Here is a 25,272-nt window from a genome sequence, read left to right as displayed (position 1 = left end):
TATACGAGCTTCGTATTACCCCTTCCAAAGCGATGTTGAATAGCAGACACGAAATACCATCAACTTGCCGTAATCCTGTGCTCATTTTGAAGGGGCTAGAACATGTTCTTGAAACTCGAACTACGCACATCAATCGATCTATCGTTGACTTGATCAACCGAGTCAGCTTATCTGGAAATCCGTGTTCGTGCATTAGCTGCCATAGCTGTTCTCGATCGATTGTATCATATGTGGCTTTGAAGTCGATGAATATATGATGTGTAGGCTTGTTGTATTCGCGGGATTTCTGCAATACTTGGCGAATGGTGAACACCTGGATCGTGTTAGAGCGTTTACTCATGAAACCCGTCTGGTACTGCCCCACGAAGCCTCTTGCAATTAGTGCTAGTCGACGGCGTAAAATTTGGAAGAGTACCTTGTAGGCGACGTTCAGCAATGTGATTGCGCGGTAGTTGCTAAAACTCAGCTTACCTACCTTTTTTGTAGATGGGACACACGACACCTTCCATCCACTCCTGCGGCAAAACCTTCTTATCGCAAATCTTGGTAATGACCCTGTGCAGCGCTCTAGCCAGTACCGTTGTACATAAGGTTCCATAACACTTGTATTGAACCTAGCGAAACTCCTGTGGTAATATAAACGCTTCTCTGAACGACATCGTATAACAGTACATGGCTCTGGAAATAGCTTTCCAACATCGTGTCAATTAAACAGATTGGTCTGTACGTCGAGGGGTTGTCCCGCGGTTTCCCAACCTTCGGTAACAAAACTAACATCTGCCTTTTCCACCGATCGGAAAAACCACACTCCTCGAGGTATCTCTGCGTATATTCCCTGAACATGCTATGATTGCTGCCTTTAGAGAGGTGTTCGGAACTCCAACAGGCTTTGTTTGATGCCAGGAAATAAGCCACCACGAGTAACTCTTCGTTCGTCACCGGAGCCACCATTTCGGCCATACCCAATACGCCGTACGGTACATGAGGCCAGGGACGGGACGGGAAGAGTACCTCGATAATCCTCGCCAACCTATCCGAGGACCGCTCGGGGGGTGAAGAGCCCCATATGGTCTTGATCGCGTTGACTTCCTCGCACAGGTTGCCGAAATACGCTCTCTTGCTCTTGCTCTTGTTGAAGGCCAGTTTTGTAGCACGGCGGTCCGCCCTTGCCTCCTCGGTGCGGCACGTTGCATCCTTGCATCCAGCCTTAAGACAGATGGCTGATGGAAGAACTGCCATCTTGGCACTCCACCAATATTCCACCACACCACTCCACCAGGCGTCTGCCATTTCTCGGCAAGGCTTTCCTCGGCATGGTGGCATCGCACACGCATGATAAGACAGGTACAAGCGCATCCCCGCTTAGACTGTCAGTGTTGCCCCAGGGCCGCGATGGCTGCCTCACTCCACTGCCCAAGTCTCCCTGATGGGGCATAACAGCTACACCATTCACTATTGACAACCCATCTTGACTATCGCGACACCCTCAGCGGAGAAGTGTACCACCTCTTGGACTGGGTAACGTCCCGTCATGCAAATAGCCGCCATCATTGACCCGTCCGCCATTCAATTTCCATTATCGACAGGGACGTTGTATGGGTCGGACAGGAGGGCGACATCGGTGACCGGTGGCAGTCGAGGCAGCTGCTGGGCAGATGCACAGTGGATAAGATTCAGTTATGTTACTCCTTGTTTGTCTCTCAGATGGAACGCGAAGATTCGCCCATAACGTGGTTACAGTTGCTTTTTTGCTGGCGCAGATTAGGCACTTTGGTGCCTTCTCGCATTCCTACGCCTTGTGTCCTTCCTCACCACAACATCGACCAAACCCTTTCGCCAGTTCGTATGGGTGAACCCACAATACATCAGGGGGGACTATCGGTCTGTATCATTAACTCACGTAGAAGACAGGCACTCCGACAATAACCACCGCGCATTAACCGCAATGACCTCTATATCTACAAACGAAGGGCTCCGCAGCCCACCCGCGACGTTTTTGCTGTCGGGGTGAGCTGGTGTTCACTGCATCAGTTTCTACTGCAGGTTTTGTTCAAGACGCCATCAGCACTGTATGACGAATCTATACCATTCCGTCGATTGCCATTTAGTCGAATGGCATTTGGTCGAAATGACATTACGTCGAATGGACAATTGGTCGAAGGGACATTTAGTCGAAAATGAATTTTTATTCCACTAGAGACGTACACTGAGGAAAATGGACGTATAATTTTCAATAAAATGCCTTATGGAAATTTGCCACTAGAAATCGGTATGAATTTCAATATGTTGCCTTATGAATGATCATTTAAAAAAAGTAAAGTGCAGCAGACTGGGTTCGAAACATGGACTTCGGAGTCGAGAGGCAGGTATGTAGACCACATGCCCATCGACGCTTGAAAACTCGAGAAGGTAACTGCGTATAAGAAGCACTGTTTGTGGAATAATCAGTCTAGGATTCATAAGGCGCCAGTTATGATTTTCGATAGTCCAGTTCGCTGAGTGTAAGACATTTGGTCGAAAGGACACTACTTCGAATGGACATTTAGTCGAAATCATATTTTGGCAAAAAGAATCATCGTACATTTGGTCAAAAGATGTTTGGTCGAAAGAATATTTGGTCAAAAGTGGATTTCGAATAAATAATTTTGGTGCATTTAGTCGAATGACGTTCCTTTAGTCAATAATAATTAAAAAATATTGCGGTGTTCCAAAAAGTCACATAATTATTGCACAATATTGTCCAAAGAATGATGGGTTTATAAAAAGAATAAATGATAGGAAAACGGTGAATATTCCCGACAGAATATTTACTTTGGCGAACCTCTCTAACTAACTACGATGAATCTATACCACCTGGTCAAAATATATTTAGTCGAATGATGTTTCGTCAAATGACACTTGGTCGAAAAGACATTACATCGAATAGATATTAGGTCATAATGACTATTTGGTCGAAATTAGATTTTTGGCCAATAATTAACGAATTATGGTTGGAAATGAATTTTATACAGAATTATTTATTGTATAAATATTGAATGGAAGAAATAAAATCAAAGAAAAGAATAAGAAACCATTCACATTCGACCAAATGTCCCTACGATTAAAAGTCCTTTCGATGACATGTCATTCGACTAAATGTCAATCAACGGCTAAATAACATTGAATCATTGATTTTTGAGCTTGTGCCGAAAAATAGAATAGAGGGTATTTTACCATCAGTACCCAATATTTTGCTATTTTTGTAGGTTTTCAATTTTTCTATAATCCACCAGGGTCTCCAGAAGTTTCCGTTTGCTCAGGTGAAAAATCCTCATTAGCTTTCGTATTCGTTTCTTCCGCTGCTGATTGAACTTCCTCACGTCCACTGAATTCCTATAATCAGTTCCTATTCAAATTGAACCAAAAATATATTGACGAATTATCCATAGAAGAAGGAGAAGAATTGGAGGTAACCACTTTCCCTCCGAAGAGACTCGAACCCACGACCCTCTGTACGCTAGACTGGTGCTTTTACCAACTAAGCTACGAAGAACCTCCGTCGGCTCCGTAGACCCGGGACATAGGCAATTAACTTCAATTAAACTGAACCTGAGTTGCGTGCTCTTGCCTACGAAATGCGGTCGGGTCTGAGCTTGACGACCGACTGGCAAATAGCACACACATCCTCACTTGATCAGTACAAATGCTGATAAAGAATATGTGTAGCCGCCAGACATTCTAAATACTCACGCTCCTCCAATGTGAACGTGTACTATATACATATGGAAGGGTTGGCTTGACAAATGGATTGTGAGTGATTGATTCCAATTTGGGAATCTCGGGCTCACTAAGTTGCGAAAAGGCCGACGGAGGTCCTTCGTAGCATAGTAGGTTAAAGCACCAGTCTAACATACTGAGGGTCGTGGATTCGAGTCCCATTATAGGGAAATTGGTTACCTCCAATACATTTTTCAAATCAAAATCTTCCACATAATGAACATATTCACATCTGAGTTTTCAGAACATTGTAAAATAAATTAACCGACTGAAACTCGCTTTCAACATTCGACTAAATTTCCATTCGGCTAAATGTCCTTTCAACTATATGTCATTTTGACTAAATATCCATTCGACCAAACGTGCATTCAACCAAATGTCCCTTCGGCCAAATGTCTATTCGACTAAATGTCACTCGACTAAACGTCATTCGACGAATTGTCCTAAAGCCAGTTTCGACATAATCTGTTGAGACCGCGTTCCATATGACATGGATTTACTAGGTTTCGTATTTGTTTTTGCTTGTTAGCTATATTTTTAAAAAATCGTTTATTTTCATTTCGCATATTTAGTACATAAATATTACAATTAATTGCATATTATTCGGCAACTCGGCCGTACGAAAACCATTTTTTGTTAAATATCTTGGCTGTGCATATGCACAGCATATGTTTCGAAATGGACAAATTGATATGAAATTTGCGAAAAAGAATCCACGTGTCTTGGAGGGACTCGAACTCTCAACCTCCTACTCTCTAGATAGGCGTGATAACCCCTACACAACAAGACCACTTAAAGGTCACGTTTGCGGAAAAGCCATTAGAATCAGTACCAACCTCCACCGCGGTTAGCTCTCTTTTTGCAAATTGAATATCTTTCGGATGCTTGATTTGCTCAATCTCCACATGTGCTTTACTGTTGTATATCCACAGCCAAGCAGAGTGCACATTTTTATTAAACGAGAGGATCGAACTCCATGCCCCCAGTAACGGACTGGGCGGGACGGTATAGAATGCGAATTCAATCACACTCTGCTGTGCCAAAGGCTTGCTTGGCTAAAGCATTTGATGAGTTTGATTGCCTTTACGTAAGCGGTCGCGTGTACTCAGACGACTAATGACGGTGAAAGACCGACACTTGATTACAATTAATTGCATATTATTCGGCAACTCAAAAAAATAAATAAATAAATAAATAAATGGTTTTCGTACGGCCGAGTTGCCGAATAATATGCAATTAATTGTAATCAAGTGTCGGTCTTTCACCGTCATTAGTCGTCTGAGTACACGCGACCGCTTACGTAAAGGCAATCAAACTCATCAAATGCTTTAGCCAAGCAAGCCTTTGGTACAGCAGAGTGTGATTGAATTCGCATTCTATACCGTCCCGCCCAGTCCGTTACTGGGGGGCATGGAGTGCGATCCTCTCGTTTAATAAACAATGTGCACTCGCTTGGCTGTGGATATACAACAGTAAAGCACATGTGGAGATTGAGCAAATCAAGCATCCGAAAGATATTCAATTTGCAAAAAAGAGAGCTAACCGCGGTGGAGGTTGGTACTCGGATTCTGATGGCTTTTCCGCAATCGGGACCTTTAAGTGGTCTTGTTGTGTAGGGGTTAACACGCCTATCTAGAGAGTAGGAGGTTGAGGGTTCGAGTCCCTCCAAGACACGTGGATTCTTTTTCGCAAATTTCATATCAATTTGTCCATTTCGAAACATATGCTGTGCATATGCACAGCCAAGATGTTTAACATAAATATTGTGAGGATGCAGAGAAGATATGAAAAGTTATTCAAAGCTTAATGTCAACTAAAATCATTGAACATTCCGGACAAAATTCAATTAATCAAAGTACATATTGGTCAAAAATATGGACGCTTTGGAAGGGGTAATACGAAGAGCAGGGATTAACACAAGTGGTACAATTTTCAAGTCCGTCCAGCTATTTGGCTTCGCCGACGACATAGATATTATGGCACGTAACTTTGAGAAGATGGAGGAAGCCTACATCAGACTGAAGAGGGAAGCTAAGCGGATCGGACTAGTCATCAACACGTCGAAGACGAAGTACATGATAGGAAGAGGTTCAAGAGAAGACAATGTGAGCCACCCACCGCGAGTTTGCATCGGTGGTGACGAAATCGAGGTGGTAGAAGAATTTGTGTACTTGGGCTCACTGGTGACTGCCGAAAATGGCACCAGCAGAGAAATTCGGAGACGCATAGTGGCTGGAAATCGTACGTACTTTGGACTCCGCAAGACGCTCCGATCGAATAGAGTTTACCGCCGTACCAAACTGACAATCTACAAATCGCTCATTAGATCGGTAATCCTCTACGGACACGAGACCTGGACGATGCTCGTGGAGGACCAACGCGCACTTGGAGTTTTCGAAAGGAAAGTGCTGCGTACCATCTATGGTGGGGTGCAGATGGCGGACGGTACGTGGAGGAGGCGAATGAACCACGAGTTACATCAGCTGTTGGGAGAACCATCCATCGTTCACACCGCGAAAATCGGACGACTGCGGTGGGCCGGGCACGTAGCCAGAATGTCGGACAATAACCCGGTGAGAATGGTTCTCGACAACGATCCGACGGGCACAAGAAGGCGAGGTGCGCAGCGGGCAAGGTGGATCGATCAGGTGGAAGATGACTTGCGGACCCTCCGTAGACTGCGTGGTTGGCGACGTGTAGCCATGGAACGAGCCGAATGGAGAAGACTCTTATATACCGCACAGGCCACTTCGGCCTTAGTCTGAATAAATAATAAAAATAATAATAATGAAGTCTTAATAATATTACTAATTCTAAATAAAATCTCCTGAATTTCAACGAGGAATTCCGTTGATTCTTCCCAGGAAATTCTCCTGACTTTTGTTCAAGGGAAATTCAGACAAATTTCCACGGAACTTTATCGGACTTTCCATAATAAATTCTCCTGATCTATTACTGGAAGACTTCCAGCGTAACCATTTGAAACTCTTACAAAGTTATTCTGAATGTCTTAGAAAAATGCTTCTGAATTTCCTCGGGAAAGATTCTGAATGTCCAAGGAAAATCCAAGCTTCTGAATATCCCTACGGAATACTTTCGAGTTTTTCCTGAATTTGAATTGAAATGAATTTTCGAAGGATTTCCTGAATGCATTTCCAAGCAATTCCTAAAGAAATTTAGGAAGGAACTCCAAATAGAATTTTCGAAGAAATTCATAGATTTCTATAGGAATTCCGTCGGAAATTCATTCGGAAATCCAGAATTCCTTCTAGAATTGTGCCATCTGGAATTTCTTCTGGATTTTCTTCGAAAATAGCCCCAGGTAGTTGTTCTTTCGGCAAACGCACCAGTAATTTATTCTAAAATTCCTCCAAAAAATGATTACTGATCAAAACATCTTCCAGAAATGAATCCAGTAATTCCTTCGAAAATTCTTCCAGGAATTCCTTCGGTATTTCCCTTAGACATTAGGTCAATACTCCCACATCGAATTCTTTCTTTAATTTCTCAAGAAAATTCTTAGACCTCCGGAAATTCTTGCAAGAATTCCTTCGGAAACTCCATGAGCAATACTTTTAGAAATTATCCCAGGAATTTCTCAAAAAATTCTAGAACACCAGAGGACCAGAGGCACCTTCGTTAAGTATCTATTAGGGGTGGCGTTAGTAGGTCGATACTATGAGACGAGATGACTGACCTGGAAAAGGAGGTCATGACCCTGGGATGCGGTCACTATTCCAAAGTATTTCGAAGCGAACGGATGTTACAAAGTTACCAAAGTTGGAAGTTGAAGAGTAGAGAAGAAAGTGTGTGAAACAAGAGAAGGCGTTGAGGACAATCCCACTGTTTTTGGGTTGAAAACCCCAGCAAGAACCGCCGTCATTCCCTGGTTCCGTAGTCGGCCTAATCCGGCATTGTTTCCACCGATAGTCGATCGGCCTTCTTATTGGTCGAGTTGCAACGAAGCAAGGAGCGAGGAAGATCCTCAAGCCACCCCGGCGATACCACCGGTAAGCCAGCAGCGAACAGAGTTGCTCGCTGCCAGATCGTCGGCCACAGAAGGAAGGAAGGAAGAAGAGGAAGAAAAGAAATAGAGTGGCGCAGTGCTGCAAGGAAGAGGGGCTCTAAAGACAGGTTAACTAGCTTTAAGAGAGAATGAAGACAGAAGTGTTTAAAGTGAAGCTCTGTGGTTTTCCCATTTGATTGCGAGAGTTTCCTGTCCGCGAGTTGCTTGAGGTGAGCGTGCCGACACTGAGGCCTTTGGTTCGGGAAGTCTCAGCATGGCGCTGGACATACTTATCCGATGATAACAAATTCCTGAAGGATTTGTAAATTGGACTCCTGAAGGAACTTCCGAAATAGATTTATCCAAGAATTTCTTTGAGCATTGCTTCAAGATTTCCTTCAGAAATTCCCCCAGGGATTTCTTCAAAAAATCCTCCGGAAACAACTTCAGAAATAAATATAAAAATCCTCCTCAATGTTTCTTCGAAAATTGAAAGAATGAATTTTAAGAATTACTTCAGAATCTACCTCAAGTGTTCCTTCGGAATTCAGGAATCCAGAAGGAACTGGAATTCTTTCGGAAATTCTTCGAATGATTCATTTTGAAATATATTCACGAATTCCCTTTAAACATTCTTCGGAAATACCTTCCGAAACTCCTCTAGAAATATCTACGGAAAATATTTTGGTAATTCTTTCAGATATTCCTTCGAAAATTCCTTCAAGGATTCGTTCTGAAATTCCTTTACAAACTCCTTCAGAATGATATTAAGGATTCGAAAACTTGCGTAGGAATTTCTTCGGATGAAGCTTAAGATTTTTTTTTTATTTTTTTAGGTAATCAGGAATTCCACCGGAAATCCCTATGGAGATTCTTTTACAAATACCTCAAGAAAATTCTTCAGAAATTCCTGTTAGCGTTGAACTTAATTTCTAAATTTTAAAAAGACATTAATAAAAAAAATCAGAATTTTTATAAAGTCCTCCAGAAATTTCTTTAGAACTTTCTCCAGCAAATCTTTCAGAACTTTCTGCAGGAAATTACTTAGGATATTCCTCACTTTTTCAGCAACTCTTTCAGAAATTTCTTTGGAAATTCCTCTGGAATTTTCTTAAGAATTTCCAGAATTTCCTTAAACATTTGAGGAAATTCCTTTAGAATGTTTTTCGGTAATACCAGCGGAAAATCATTCGGATTTTTTTTCAATTTTATTTTCTAAAATTTTATTTCCTTTGGAAAATAGTTTGAAATACCATTTGGAATTTATTCGGAAATCCCTTTAGGAAATCTTTAACCATTTTGTTGAAAATTCCATCAAAAAATCCTGTTGGAAATACCTTCAATGAAGTGTTAAAATTTATGGAAGAATACACCCAACAAAATATCGGATAGAATTCAGGAACATATTCTGTGTGGTTTTATGAAAGAAAAGAATTCCTAAAGGAATCCCTGAAAAAAATATCGAAGATATTTCCGATGAAAAAAATCCTACATTTCTCCATAATTTTATTCAGGAACTTATCTAGAAAGTCCTTCGGAATTTTCGAATGAAATTGATCAAAATTGGCGTGACATCAGATTTCGTTGGCGTATATAATTAAATTTCACGTGCCCCATTGTGCACTAGTTTAAATCCACAATAAAGATCGCGGATACTCATTAAATGAATATGCAAACGGTGCATCGAAAAGCAAGCCTTGCGTTTCCTGTGCTTCTTAGCCTCTTATTTCCTGTGCTTTATATAGATACGAAATGAAGAATTCAATTCCTCGGGTCATTTTTCTTAGTAACGAACAAGTTTGTAGGAATTGTTCACAAGAAAAGCACTGCTAGCTGAGCCTTATATAAAAAAAATAATATTCGCCCATGTAGCTATCATGTAACCCAACAATTCCACTGAAATTCCGCCTGAACTCGTGACAGAGGTATATTCGGCTTGCAGTGGGCGAGTGATTGCATCATCATTTGCCAGTATGAGCTAGCAAATAAGACTATCAGTTCTTGTACATTGAAGATGGGTGCTGGTTCCAAGCAAACATCTGTTGATTATCGGTGCAAGAGCTGGTCATAATGGAGTAGCAACCACGGACGGAAAATGCTTTTGAATTTCCATGTGATTTTCTCTTGAATTGCCCAGAAGTTGTTCTTAAAATCCACGGAAATATTTTCTGAGTTGTCATTAAAAATTCTTTCGGATGTCCCTCGCAATGTCTTTTTAAATATCATTTTAATTTCCACAGGATAACTATCTGAATTTCCTTTGAACTTCATTCGCATTTGCACGGGAAATTCATTTGAAATTCCTTGGAAAATTATATTGAAATGCTTCGAGAAACTTTATTGATATTTATTAAGCATTTCTGTTGAACTGCGTTGTTTGTCGCAATAATTTTAAATGCGATAGCATTTCATTCGATTATGCATTGTGTGCAATCGATTTGTTATGATGCAAGCATCATTGAATTCACGGTAACACTGAAAATATCAAAAAATCATTCTTTTCGACGTTTATATCATTCATTGCTCGTTGAATTTACTGCACTAGATTTGCTTTCAACGAGAACAATTTTGTATTTCTGCAGCGTGAAAAATATTTCCTCCGAAAGCGGTACACAGTCGCAATCTTGCAAAGCAGTCTCGTTGCGAAAAAAAAAGTTTCACATCTTCCGGGGAATACGACCGTCGTCACATTCGCCCGTTCAACTAGCTGCCGCCGTTTTATGACTCCTATGGCACGACTACTTTCCACAAGAGTCACACTGGGCGCAAAATATGCTCCTACTGCCATGCGTTTTACGTCAGCACATCATTCTCACCCGAAGAAAAGAATGAAAATCCGCTTGCTTACTGTGTCTGTTGAATGGCGACGGTTTATTCCACATACATATTACGGTTAGTAGGCACCTGTGTCCCATTGGATGGAGTTGCCTTCCAGTGCACTCGTAACTTTGGAAACCCAGTGAGCTTCCTGGCGTGAAATCGGACAAGCTGAATAGAGACCAAAATGGGAAACCTTTTGTTACGTTCAGAAACTTAATTTAGATAAGAACGCCAGGTCACTTGAGTTATGATTAATAAAATAGGGCCATTTTTGTTGATGATATTGAACGTATAAAAGTAAACAAAGACATGTAGCTTAACTCAATGCTCGAGAATAAAACATAGTTTTTGAAGCTCATAAAGTTTATTAAACAAAAGAGTAATCTGCCTGTATGAATTTGGTCCACTATTGTGATAATATTCACGTTAGAGTAGAAGAGGTAATAATAAGCAAGCAGATGTATTAAAAAATAATGATATTAAGCTTAGACTACTTGAACTAACATGCTTGTACTTCGACATGATTAGGTGTTATCGTCATAATAATTTGACAAAAATGCCTTTCAATTATCAAATAATATTAAAACTTTGAAAAAAGCACAAGGTTTGCTGTAAATTTCGTAGTGTTTCAAAACATGTTGTTAGCTGTGGTTCAGTTTGATTTTACTGTTTTGTTTATTTCATATGTACCGTTTTGACTCAAATCCTGAACAGACTCATATTCCGAACACTCAATACATGAAGATGTATTTGAAATATTCCGTTATTATTGCATAAATAAACAAGTTTTCATGTCAGGCGTTCTGATTCAAGACACTAGAATTGTTCTACAATGTGATTACGTTGAAATTTTGAATTTTAGTGCATTTAAGGTGGTGTTCGGAATTTGAGACAAAGTTTGGCAGAATAAAATTATTCAGTATTGATAGTTACAATCAATAAAATATGATTATCAAGCGCTTATAGGAAAGTTCTATGCTTGCGCTACTCGATGGAAACAATTGATCCAAAAAAATATTTTAATTCATGTGCCATAAAGACCCTTGATGTCAAAAATGTGCTTAAGTGTTCGGAATATGAGTCGAAACGATACCTGATTTATGCGCATACACACTTAAATTATGTTATTGATCTCAGCAAAATTTTCGCCGAAATCTCGATAATTTTGTTAACCGAAACTTTTACCTAAATTTCGTCATAATTTTATCGAAATTCAGCAAAGTTGACTTTTTACCGACAATCGTTAACCGATGAAAAAATTTACCGAGTTTCGTCGAAATTATTACCGAGATCCTGGCTGTTGGATTCTCGGCAATCGTAAAATTTCGAATTTCAAGTGTGTACGTACGAAGCACATGGAGAAGCAGGATCCCTTATGTACACCCGCGACATATTTGTTCCCGTTACTGCAGTCGTTGGGTTTGCTCAAGACGCCACCACCGCTGCAGCTTCGACATAATCTGTTGAGTTGCCGTGTACTGTACACCACATTCCAAATAACCTCATCCCGGCACATCTTCTCAGTGAGGTTGTTCGAGGTTGAGTCCATGCCGCTGACAAACAGCATGTTATATCGCTCAACATCGATTCGCGGGCCTGCAAACATCATGTGTTCCGCTAATACTACCACACCTACGCATTCCAGGCACCTATGCAGAAACTTCCGAAAACAGCCATGACCAGACAACACCTGCGTAAGGTGAAAGTTGATCTGACTATGCTTCATATTATCCCAACTAGACACATCCGGAATCAGTCTCTGAGTCCAATGACATTTGACTGCGATGTTCCATGCACTTTGTCATTTGAGCAGCAAGTCTCTTTGGTTGGAGCACTCCACGTCTTCCCCTTGCATTGAACCAAGCAAATGTTGAATTGAAAGAAGGAATCATATAATCTTTTGCCTTCTGCTAATCAAATGCTTCCTATGAATGAAGGAATCTCATCTCCTATGCATCTAACCGAGAAAATGCTTGAATTGAAAAAGGAACTATATCATCTTTTCCCTTCTGCTGGACCTTCTGTCATCCTTTTAACCTTAGTAAGATGTTGGGGTCAATATGACCCAAAACGGAGCTTCAAAGTAGAATAACTTTTTACCTGATGATCCGATCGTTCTGAAATTCCTTGAATTTTAATATTTTATGAAAATGAAGCATCTGACATGAAAAAAGTATTTTAAGGTGCAACAGGAACGACCCCACAAAAAAGATGTTAGGGTCATATTGACGCAGAAATGTAAATGCTTATAAAATAGTCAAATTATAACTGAATTACAAAGTATATATACCGTTCGAAAGATGAACTCATCAATTTTGCGGCTATGTGGTGATATGCTGGTTCTGGGGACAATGGCCACCGGGAAACGGCTTCCACGGGGACCTTGTCGGTCATATAAGGGGAACACACAAATCGCTCCATATACGCCTTTCGATCGCTAATTCTTCATAGATTCTCATAGAACGGTAATGAATGGTCCATAAGAGGGGGACATTTCTGTTTTAACTCCAAAATATGCCGTGCGGCGGCTCTATCGTCATGGTTTTCCACAAGACAGATGATAATGCGCTCGAAATCTATAGGCGACCACATTGGCTACTCTTGGAAACTATGAAGTGCCCGCAGGGAACCCGCAGAAGGGGACATTTCCGTTTTAAAACCAAAATATGCCGTGAGGCGGCTCTTTCATCATGATTTTCCACCAAATAGATGGTCATGCGCTCGAAATCGATAAGTGACCACATTGGTAAGTCTTGGAACGCGTAGAAGAGGTCATTTCCGTTACACTACAAAATATATCGTGCGGCGGCTCTTTCGTCATAATTCTCCTCAAAATAGATGATTATGTGCTCGAGATCGATAAGTGACCACATTGACCACCCGGAGGAACCTATGAGGTGCCCCGGGGAACCAAAAAAGGGAACGATTCCGTTTTAACCAAAATATGCCGTGCGGCGGATCTTTCATCATGATTTTCCACCAAATAGATGGTCATGCGCTCGAAATTGATAAGTGACCACATTGGTCACTCTTGGAACCTATGAGGTTACTGATTACTGATCACATTGGCCATTTCTAGATGCTCTGAAGTGCCCCGGTTCACCCGTAGGTAGGCACATTCCATTCTTACATTATTAATTTATTTATTACCAGACTAAGGCCGGAGTGGCCTGTGCTGCACATAAAAGTCTTCTCCATTCGGCTCGGTCCATGGCTGCACGTCGCCAACCACGCAGTCTGCGGAGGATCCACCAATCGTCCTCCGCCTGATCGATCCACCTTGCCCGCAGTGCCCCTTGCCTTTTTGTTCCCGTCGGATCCTTGTCGAGAACCATTTTAACCGGATTACTGTTCGACATTCTGGCTACGTGCCCGGCCCAACGCAAACTTCCGATTTTCGCGGTGAGAACGATAGACGGTTCTCCCAACAGCCGATGCAACTCGTGGTTCATTCGCCTCCTCCACGTACGCAGGACTTTTCTTTCGAAAACTCCCAGTGCGTGTTGGTCCTCCTCGCCCAGGCCTCGTGTCCGTAGAGAACTACTGGTCCAATAAACGTTTTGTAGTTATTCAGTTTGGTACGGCGGTGAACTCTATTCGATCAGAGCGTTTTGCGGAGTCCAAAGTATGTACGATTTTCTGCCATGATGCGTCTCCGAATTTCCCTGCTGGTATCGTTATCGGAGGTCACCAGTGAGCCCAAGTACACGAATTCTTCAACCACCTCGATTTCGTCACCACCGATAGAAACTCGTGGTGGGTGGTTTACATTGACCTCCCTTGAGCCTCTTCCTATCATGTACTTCGTCTTCGACGTGTTGATGACTAGTCCGATCCGTTTAGCTTCGCTTGTCAGTCTGATGTAGGCTTCCTCCATCCTTTCAAAGTTAGGTGCCTTTGTGCCAATGTCGTCGACGAAACCAAGACCAGACTTCGTGAAAATCGTACCACTCGTGTCAATCCCTGCCCTTCGTATTACTCCCTTCAAAGCGATGTTGAATAGCAGACACGAAAGACCATCACCTTGTCGTAACCCTCTGCGCGTTTCGAAGGGACTCGAGGATGCCCCTGAAACTCGAACTACGCACATTACCCGATCCATTAGGTGCCATAGCTGGTCCCGATCGTTTGTTTCATATGCGGCTTTAAAGTCGATAAATAGGTCATGTGTGGGCACGTTGTATTCGCGGCATTTCTGAAATACCTGACGTACGGCGAACACCTGGTCTGTGGTAGACCGTTCACCCATAAAGCCCGCTTGGTACTGCCCCACGAACTCTCTTGCAGTTGGTGTTAGTTGGCGGCATAAAATTTGGGAGAGTACCTTGTAGGCGGCGTTCAGCAATGTGATTGCACGGTAGTTGCTACAATCCAGCTTATCGCTCCTTTTGTGGATGCGACACACGACACCTTCCACCCACTCCTGCGGAAGAACCTCATCCTCCCAAACCTTGGTAATTACCTAGTGCAGCGCTCTAGCCAGTGCCTCATCACAATGTTTAAACAGCTCTCCTGGTAGTTGGTCAACTTCAGGCGCCACAACTCACAGATGACCTGGGGAGGGATCGTCAAGCCCTTCGACATAGTCCCTGCTGTCTCTAAAAGCAACTGTATTGTGACCAAATCTGGTCACATATGAGTTGAAGTAACCTATGTGATACATGTGTGTTGCTAGGGTCCGATTTTCCAGGAGGATATAAATGATCATAAAACGTACTTCTTGGTGGTCATTGGAAGTATACCCCTCATGAACCCTCCATTCAGGCTCCACCGTCCATACTATGCTCCAGAAGGTAATATCGATGCATGACTTACCGCGCGGTCCTCTGTACGTTGACGCTTGGCCCTCGTTCAACAGGACTACGTTAAGTATCGCTAGAGACTCTAGCAAGGTATGACCTCTAATATTAGTGAACCGGGATCCCCAGTCCACTATATATACGTTGACATCACCTGCTACTACGTCACTACTTTACCTTTGCTGTAACGAAACTCTCATCGTCAGGAAATGACAATATCTCCTGGATGGGGCAGCGCCCATAAGTCCAGATGCCTAATGTGCTTGACTTGACGCTATCCAACGGCTATTTCCACCAGGAATGCGGTATGGATTGGACAGCAAAGCAACATCAGCTTTACACTCAATAACCGACTGTTGTAGCAGCAGTTGTGCTGCACCGCAACGGTTTAAGTTTACGTTACTTACCGAGTAGAGCACATGCTACAAATAGATCACATTAACTTATATGAATTCAGTCACAATTAGGTTGCTGCAACCAGTTTCCCTTGACTTGTGCTGCTTGGGTTGCATGTCTGGGTTCTTCTAGATGCCGGACAGGCCTGAAGACGGGTGGAGTGTCTGTTGTCTGTACACAGACAGACGAGAAACCTAAGGTCTGAAGTGACTGACTTATGGTCAACGAACATACCGACCAGCCCACTTACAGTCCAGCCTTATCCAACCTCTTTTTGGCGTCAGCCAGAAGTACTTGGAATGAGGCCGGCATTCCAGCAAAGCCTTTCCGCAACTGAATTGCGAAGCGAAGTCCAGGTTAACTCTTAGTGCGTCTACCAGATCTCTGACTTCGGTTATCTCATCCAGACTAGACCTGTGCATCGATTGAAAATTTACCGGCGTAGCGGCGTCACACCGTTGGTGATCGGCGGCGTGGGTCGGCGTGAATCGATTTCAAGCGTAAAAAATCTACGGAATTTCCTCGGAAGTTCCTCAACGAGTTTGTCGGGAAGTTCATCAAGAAATTCCTCTGGAAATTCCATCAGATATTCCCCCGGAAGTACCTCCATGAAGTTCCTCCAGGTAATCTTCCGGAAGTTCCTCCAGGAATTCCTCCGGAAATTCCTCCAGGAATTCCTCCGAAAGTTCCTCAAGGAATTCCTCCGGAAGTTCCTCAAGGAATTCCTCCAGAAGTTCCTCCAGGAATTCCTCCGGAAGTTCCTCCAGGAATTCCTCCGGAAGTTCTTCTAAAAATTCATCCGGGAGTTCTTCCTGGAACTCTTCCTAAAGTTCCTCTAGATATTCCTCCGGAAGTTTCTCCAGGAGTTCCTTCGGAAGTTCCGCCAGGAGTTCCTCCAGAAATTCCTCCGGAAGTTCATCCAGGAGTTCTTCCGAAAGTACCTCCGGGAATTCCTCTGAAAATTACTCCAGGATTTTTTTCGGAAGTTCCTCCAGGAATCCCCGCAGAAGTTTCTTCAGGAATTCCTCCAGAAGTTCTTCCAGGAATTTTTCCGGAAGCTTCACCAAGAGTTCCTCCGGAAATTCATCCAGAAATTCTTTCAGAATTGTTGCTCCATGATTTCCTTCAGAAGTTTCTGTATGAACTGTTCTGGACGTTCTTCCAGAAATTCTTTCTCCAGGAATTCCTTGGAAAGTTCCTCCAAGAATTATTTTCTGCAATCTTACAAAAGTTCATCTAAAATCACTCCGGGAACTCTTCATAAATTACTTCGAGAACTCTTCCACTGATTAAATTGCAATTCCTACAGGTATTTCCCAAAACTTTTCTCCATGAAGATATAAAATCGTGTTGCAATTCTTCAGAAATTTCTCTGGACTTTCCCGAACAAATTCCTCTAGAAATGGAATACACGCAAAAATTCCTCGGAAATTATATTTATATTTAACATTCTCTCGGCAATTCCCACAGAAACTTGTAAAGGAACACCGTCCGAATGTCCCCCATTTTTTGAGCGGTACTTCCACCCAAATTTTGCAACTAGAAATTCCTCCACAAATTCTCCTGCCTTCTCTTCTTCGAGTTCATTCAGGAGTTTCCGTGGAATTTATTTTAAGAATTCTTCTATAAGTCTCTCAAAAGATTCCCCAAGAAATTTCTCGGAAAATTACTTTGGAAATTTACTTTGAAACTCCTTCAAGAATTCCTTAAGGTATACTCCTTTAGGAACTGCTCCGGTATCCAGACGGAGTTCACGAGGAAACTTTTGTGGGAATATTAAAATGTACCACGAAACAAGTCATGAAAGAAGAAATTCATGGTTTTAATCAATGTAGAAATGTATGGATGAATTCTTTAAATAATTTCGGGTGGATTTTCCGATGGATTCGAAGGATTTACTAAAATAAATTCTGAAGAAACTTCAAGATAAATTAAACAAGTCGAAGTATTTTTGAAGGACGTTTATGAGAAATTTAAAAAAATGTACCCAAATTATACAAATTGAAATTTTTAATTCAATTATGCAATAATTTTATGCCAAAACCCAAAAGACACCAATAAGACCAATAATGCAGCAATTCAATGTCTGTTAAAAGTAATCTCATTGTGGGGGCAGCGATATTCGGAAATAATTCAACTATCACTTTAAAATTCAATCTAAGTTTAATTCTGAATTAATTTATTTCAAGAATAAAAACAGTAAAAAAAACTTGTAATTCTGCCTCCGAATGATGCGTCACACGTCGAGTGTTATTACTGCGCATTAATGGATACCACGCCTCTTGCATTCTATTGCGACTTCTGCAGTGTCAACCACCAATTTAATGGCGCCCAGAGTAGACCGTCCTCCGTAATTGCTCGCTCGACAATCCTCCCGCCTCCTCCACGTACGGAGACAGCTTGTTCAGGATTAACTTCTGCATTAGCTTTCCTACAGTATCTAGGCAGATTGGTCTGTATACTGAGGGATCTCCTGGTGGCTTACCAGGTTTCGGTAACAGAACCAAACGCTATCTCTTCCATATATCTGGGAATGTCCGCTCGTCCACCCGAGTAGCACACTTGTCACATATAAGTCACTGTGGCTCATACGCGACCAAATCCAGACACATTGGAGTTGCTGCAACCAAATCGATCTAAACTGTGCTACTGTGTGTAAAGCAGGTGCCTCTGCATGGCTGACCTGAACATATCCGGACCTCTCATTATGGCTGCCTCAAACGCCATGCTCGGTAACCCTTCCGGACCAGGTGCTTTACTCGGGATGAGGCACTTCCCCACCGTCATTCGCTCCTCTACCGTGACCCTCGCCACCTCTTCGTCGTCAGTTCCTATCCTCGCTGCTGGTGGCCAATGGGTTGGGCCCTGATGCGGGAATAATACTACAATTATCGTCTTCTGCCTCATTAGACATCGCTCGGTATAATCCAGTGTTTCTCTTGTTATGGCCATCACCACCCGATGGGCATCTCCTCATAAGTTCAAGTTGGCGCTCTGGTACAGTTTGTCAAAGCAGCCTTTCTTGTTCTCATTGATAACCTTGTATAGGGCCAGCCTCGCCACTTTAAATAGCTCGATGCGTTCCTCTCCCACTTCCGCCAAGCGTGCTCTTTGCAGTCTTCTTTTAGCCCTGGGGAAGGTTGTCTGGTCGACGGTAAATTCTACTCCGACATCACGAACGTCCGCACTTGTCGCGAATATTGAATCCGACCACTACCTCGTTGCAGTATGTCTGCGCTCAAAACTCTCGACGGTGTACAACACGCGTCGGAATCGTCCGTCACGGATAAACATTGGGCGACAGCAAGACGATAGACTAGAATATAATTACGCGCAGCAACTGGAAGTGGCACTTCCAACGGAAGAGCAGCTAGGCGCAGCTTCTCTTGAAGATGATTGGAGAGATATTCGATCCACCATTGGAATCACCACAACCGCTGCACTAGCCCCTGGAGTTGACCAACTACCAGGAGAGCTGTTTAAACACGGTGGTGAGGCACTGATTAAAGTTCTGCACTGGGTAAATACCAAGGTTTGGAAGGATGTGGTTCTGCCGCAGGAGTGGATGGAAGGTGTCGTGTGTCCCATCTACAAAAAGGGCGATAAGCTGGACTGTAGCAACTGCCGCGCAATCACATTGCTGAACGCCGCCCACAAGGTACTCTCCCAAATTTTAAGCCGCCGACTAACACCAATTGTAAGAGTTCGTGGGGCAGTACAGGCGGAATTTATGGGTGAACGCTTTAGCATGGACAAGGTGTTCGCCGTACGTCAGGTATTGCAGAAATGCCGCGATTACAAAGTGTCCACACATCATCTATTCATCGACTTTAAATCCGCATATGATACAATCGATCGGGACCAGCTATGGCAGCTAATGCACGAAAACAGCTAAGGCGACGATGGATAGGATGGTGTGCGTAGTTCGAGCATTCTCGAGTCCCTTCGAAACGCGCAGAGGGCTACGGCAAGGTGATGGTCTTTCGTGTCTACTATTCAAAACGGCTTTAGAGGGTGTAATACGAAGGTCAGGGATCGACACAAGTGTTAGATTTTCACTCCGTCCAGTTATTTGGTTTCGCCGACAACATAGATATTATGGCACGTATCATCTGTTATCTGCCAAAAGATACGCAGGGGTGCCCATAACCGAACGGTGCTCACAACCGAACCTCTTCCCCTACACTTCTTCCAAGAGAAAGAAAAATCGTATGAGTATACGGTGAACCATTTTAAGTGTGAACATGTTTCGACAACTGCCATAGGAAGGTTTTGGCATACTGAGCTCCATTGATTACAAAGGTGATTGGAAGCATCATGTTTGAGTTTTTCATGCTAAAACGCTCCAAAAAGCGTATGAAATCAATTTCAAGGCAATTTATTGTTCACATACCCAAGAGTATTCAAGATCGAAAGGACAAAAGGTCGAATAGACAAAACTTCGAAAGGGACAGAGGGTCGAAAAGACAAAAGGTCGAGAGAAACAAAAGTTCGAAAGAAACAAAATGTCGAAAGGACAAAAGGTCGAAAAGGAAAAAAATGCAAAGAAGAAGGAAAAAGGAAACGGGAAAAAAGCAAATAAGAAAGGAAAAAGGAAAAATAGAAAAATGAAGAAGGAATAAGGAAGAACCATGAAGGAAGAAGGAAAAAGGAAGAAGCAAAAAGGAAGAAGTAAAAAAGAAGAAGGAAGACGGAAGAAGGAACATGGAAGAAGGAAGAAGAAAGAATGAAGAAGGAAAAATAAAGAAAGAAGAAGGAAGCTGGAAAAAGAAGAAAAAAAACACCGTAGAAGACAGCCGGAAGAAAAATGAAGGAAGAAGGAAGAAATATGAAGAAAGAAGGAAAAGAGAAAAAATAAGGAAGAGGATAAGAGTAAGACGAAAAAAGAAAAAAACCTAATTATTCCACCTAGCACTGATGATGCCTCTATCGTTTGTTCAAAAGGGTTGATAAGCATATAAGAAAAGTCTAAATTAACACTAATAGGTGAATAGCGCTTATTTTTTACATTTGTTTATATTCATTTAAAAATTTCCTGCAGAACGTAACTTAGTGGGCTTCGTGACTGTACGGTTAGCGACGTCAATCGTCTAGTCGCATGTGCTTTGGAGTGTGGGTTCGATTCTTGCACCGGCTTCACTGGTCCACTTGGTGTTATGTGTCTCATGCTGGGCGTTAAGTGTCTGTACGACCTTTGATCGAGGACGGTGTTTATATGCGAATATGTTTGGACTTCCTTTCCTCCACGCGGACGATCGTAAACGCCAGAATCGTTTATGAAACCTACCAAGGCATGTTGTTTCACTTAGGACAGCATCTCCATAGGCTTTTTGGAGCATTCGATTTTGTTATTTGATGTTCTCTAACTCAGGCACATTCGACCAACACTTACTACTACAGCCTGCTATTGACAAACAGCGGGAACTTATTTGCGCACCTAACAAAAAGAATACGTTAATAGAAAATTATAAATCAAAAACCTAAAAGATATGAATTACTGCGGTAGATTAGGTGTCCATGTTCGACACAACACGGATCCTCCAATCAATTTTGCATGTGATGGTGGAGACGATGAACAACTCCGTTGCCCACAAAACTAACCATTCTGTTTTTAACAGGGTAGCTGTTGAACAAGTGACACAACTGACACCAAAAAACAAAATGCACTGTCTCTAACATAGAGCCATAGCTCACGCTCCATAGTGAATGCACTGCATATAAATTATATAACACAGTAAAAACTCTTCCCACGGTCTACAAGACTACCATTTGCGAGTGCCTAGTTTTACATCCAAGCAATATACAAAAACACACAAACCTATTATACCGTAATATTAAAACATAAACATAAAACCAAAATTCAAATTCAAGTTCTACATATTTGCTATTCATGCTACATTGTGTCCTTCTTTTTTTCTCTCCTTTCTATCTCTCGTCCAAAAATGCAACAAATGCCCAAACAACCATGGCGCTGTGGCCGTCAACTGTGGCTGCAACCACAATCAACCTCACTTCGTCGGACCGGTCGTGTCCGGGGGAATGTAACCCACATCCGACACCGTCATGGTCTGCTGCGTCCGTCGTCGTGGCCATCGCGCGCCTTCTCATTCGCCACCCGGATCCGGAAATGCAGGGTGCTGGCTGTACGGCACTGCTGGTGGCAGTCGTATCGCGAAAGCTTGAGTTAACACGAGCGGAAAAGCATGTGCACAACTTCATGATGGATACGCAGCTGACGAAGAGGGTAAGTACGCCTTCGGTGCAACGTAGAGGATAAACCAAATTGAATATTTGTCGGTCGCTCTGTTGTGTACGGGATAAACCCGAGTGCATGCTGTGTTGGCATAGTTTCGGTGCGATGATAGTGATTTGGGAGAACACTTGTACAACAACAGTGGGATGATTTTGTGTTCATTCTTGCTGTACATGAGACACTGATACCAGAGATGATGTGATGTAGTGAAATCTGTTTTTAAGCAGGGCAAGGAGAGCAGATTTTATTCTTAGGAAAACTTGGTCACGGGGTTTTACCGAGTACAAAATTAATTTTGCTTTAGCCTATTTTTTCTATAGAGAAATTATGATGTACTTATTGAAATTGATTAAACGCAATTTATGTTAGGTTGGTCATTTGCATCCCGCTCTTATCCCTAAAGTATTTAGTACCACAACTACTACATGTACAACTCTTGTGACTCGGACTCCCATTTGAACCGGAGTTCCATTCGAGATAGTGGCATATGGGGTATCGACATGTGTTATTGAGATGAGTGACGTATGGCTCACGTCATGTGTGAATATATTTAGGTTTTCTTTCTGCCTCTGTTGATTGGGGGAACGCTCCTTCTTCATCGACCAGTGGACAAAGTCACGTGAGTCTCTCGTGATGAACAATCTGAAAATCAAATCAACCACATCTGCATCAGCCGGAAAGGGAAACAGAGCCTTTTTGATGTCCGTAATAAACGCAGCGATGAAATCGCTTCTGACCAGGAAGGCAGAAGGAGATACTCGGGCGGCGATTCAACACACGCGACTAGAAGATTCAGCTGTGAAGAGATCGTTCGTTGAATAACTTGGAACTCGGGCAAACTGCAAGTATTCATCAATCGATGTCCACGTTTTTTTAGAATACTACGCTCCATCAACAATGCCATCAAAACCGATACCCAAGCAGGAGCGAAGACCTCGATAGCATAAGAGGTAGAACGCAACAAACGTGCATTTTGGGATGCAACATTCTAATTATGTACGTAAACATGCCGTCGGCCTTGAGATCACTCAGCACGAACTTAAATAACAATTCGAATAACATTCTTACTGACTTAACATAACACAAGATGTTCAGATAACTGATTGTAACAAACAGTAGTGCTTCACATAATACAGAAATCTCGATCCTGTTTGGGCAGCTTACTGATGACGATGTCCTAATCACGTAAACGACGAATCCGTGCCCTGATGCCATACATCTAGCAGAAATGAAATTCGCCACTGCAGACTCCGATGCTGAACCGATTCAATCTGTTGAAGATAAACACGACTGTAATCCCAGACACGGACTTACAGAGGAGACACGTAACTTATGGTTCGGTCCCCTGGCGAAATGCGTACGGACTGTCCTAATGTTGCCAAAGTTGCCCTGTGGGGGCAATGAATACTCATCGGATGTGCAGCTTCTAGCTGCTTGTGATACGATGATGATTTGAACTAATGAACCAACGACGATTAAAGAACTGGAACTAACATCCGATGGAGTGGGATCTGTGGCTCTGATGAATGGTGATATCGGAGAGAGCATCGGAAATGAGGAACGTGCGTTTAAAGCCGAAAAGTAACCGTGGTCACCCACCGGTCTCGGGAAAAGTTCGAGGTGAAGGCAGTTGGTGACTAACTGTAGTAGAGGCGAGACGTTTTTTGTGAATTTTTGTACGGTGAGATCGCGTGTGAAAGTTTCTGTGGTTGCAATCAACAACCGCCATCGCCAGAGGGATTTTGTGCCGGACTCGTGGTCACATTCGCGACCAGCAACTACTTGTCGAGCAGCACCCACCGCTTGTCTTCGTCAGACACCTTCGTTCACGGAACCCGCGAGTCGCACTCCGTCAGCATTGGCCGGTCGCCACCGCCAGCCGCTTTCTCCAGCGGCATTTGTCAGCCATACTCTCCGCGGCAATCGAGCCGCATTCTTCATCGTCCTTGGCTTTTCGAGCCACCAACGCCGGCCACACCCGTTGCCCGCAAGCACCTGTTGAGAAGCCCTCGCCGCTCGCCTTCGTCGGCCACCCTCGTGGCACTCGCAAGCCTAACCGCATCCCCATTTGCTGATCGTAATCGCCAGCCGCTCTCTCCACCGGCATTAGTCAGCCGCCCTCGCCGTGGCAATCGAGCCGCATTCATCATCGGCCCTTGTCTTTTCCGAGCCGCCATCGCCGGCCACATTGGATCGGTATTGGCTAGCTGTCACGGTCATTATCACCCGCCACCCTCGTCCGCAGCATTCGTGAGCCACACTCGGTCCGCCTTTACCGGCTCCATCGCTGGTGGTACTCGCCAGCCACACTCAAGCCGCATTTGCCGGCCGCCATCAACAGTTGCCATCGGATGTGGCCTTCGTCGGCCGCAATCAACAGCCGCCATCGTCATCCACAATTCAACGGTACTCATCGGCCGCACCCGCTAGCCGTATATGCCGACCACCCTGTCAACCATCCATTTCGGAATAATAAAAAGGTAATTTCAAATAATTCTCGTTCGATAGGGTTCTCACGCTCCGAAAGCTCCTTTACGTCAGATCGCCCTGAGACCCGGAGCTAAAAGAGGCCTTCTGTGCCCGGCCCCGCTTAGCTGCCGTGGCTAGACCAGCGGCTTGGGGTTAAGGACAGTGCCCTTCCGGCACTGAGCAGTTCCGGGGCCAAATAATTGAGTCTTATAAACTTCAGTAGGCTAGTTGATACTGGGGACAAGCGATGTACAGGTGAACTAGAGGTGTGCGCCGGTCCGATATTCGTCGGTGGCGGCGTTTGTCAGAATTTTGGTCGGCGGCGTTTTCGCCGTCACGCCGAAAGCCATTTTAGCCGGCGGCGGCGTGAAACGGCGTGGCGATTTTTTATTAAGTATCTATGAGATTTTTGCATTTTTTTTGGGATACTTTCAAGACATTAGAAAAGAATGTTTTGAATTTCGCATGAAAAATCTAATGAACTTCTCCAGAAGATTCTATAAGTTTTTCGAAACTTTGGAAATTATTTTCGGATTTTCCACGGGGGCTACTTTGAAGTTTCGAAAAGCTACGGAATTACTAAGAGAAGCTCTTTAGAATTCTCAATTAAAATTGTTTGGAATTTCAGCAGAAAATTCGTCTCAATTTATATGAGAAAGTCCAGAATTTCCACGAAAAGTTCATAACATCTACAGGAAATTCTTTGGAAATTTATGGAAAGTTCCTGTTGAGTTTCTGTTGACTATTCTTCGAAATTTGCACAGAAAATTCTT

The 25,272-nt window shown here is 43.1% G+C and overlaps 1 protein-coding gene across 1 annotated transcript in view; it reads left to right on the top strand.

Moving 5' to 3' along the window:
* Positions 1–25,272, top strand: part of LOC134225479 (small conductance calcium-activated potassium channel protein) — a 634,818-nt gene that overhangs the window by 587,751 nt on the left and 21,795 nt on the right. Inside the window, exon 8 of the mRNA XM_062705584.1 lies at positions 21,911–22,021. Within this exon, the coding sequence (XP_062561568.1) occupies positions 21,911–22,021 (111 nt within the window). The remainder of the gene's footprint in view (positions 1–21,910; positions 22,022–25,272) is intronic.

This window comes from Armigeres subalbatus, chromosome 3, assembly GCF_024139115.2.
Source record: "Armigeres subalbatus isolate Guangzhou_Male chromosome 3, GZ_Asu_2, whole genome shotgun sequence".
Lineage (NCBI taxonomy): Eukaryota > Metazoa > Arthropoda > Insecta > Diptera > Culicidae > Armigeres > Armigeres subalbatus.
Note: the sequence above shows the minus strand (reverse complement) of the source record. Positions and strands in the feature narration are given on the sequence as shown.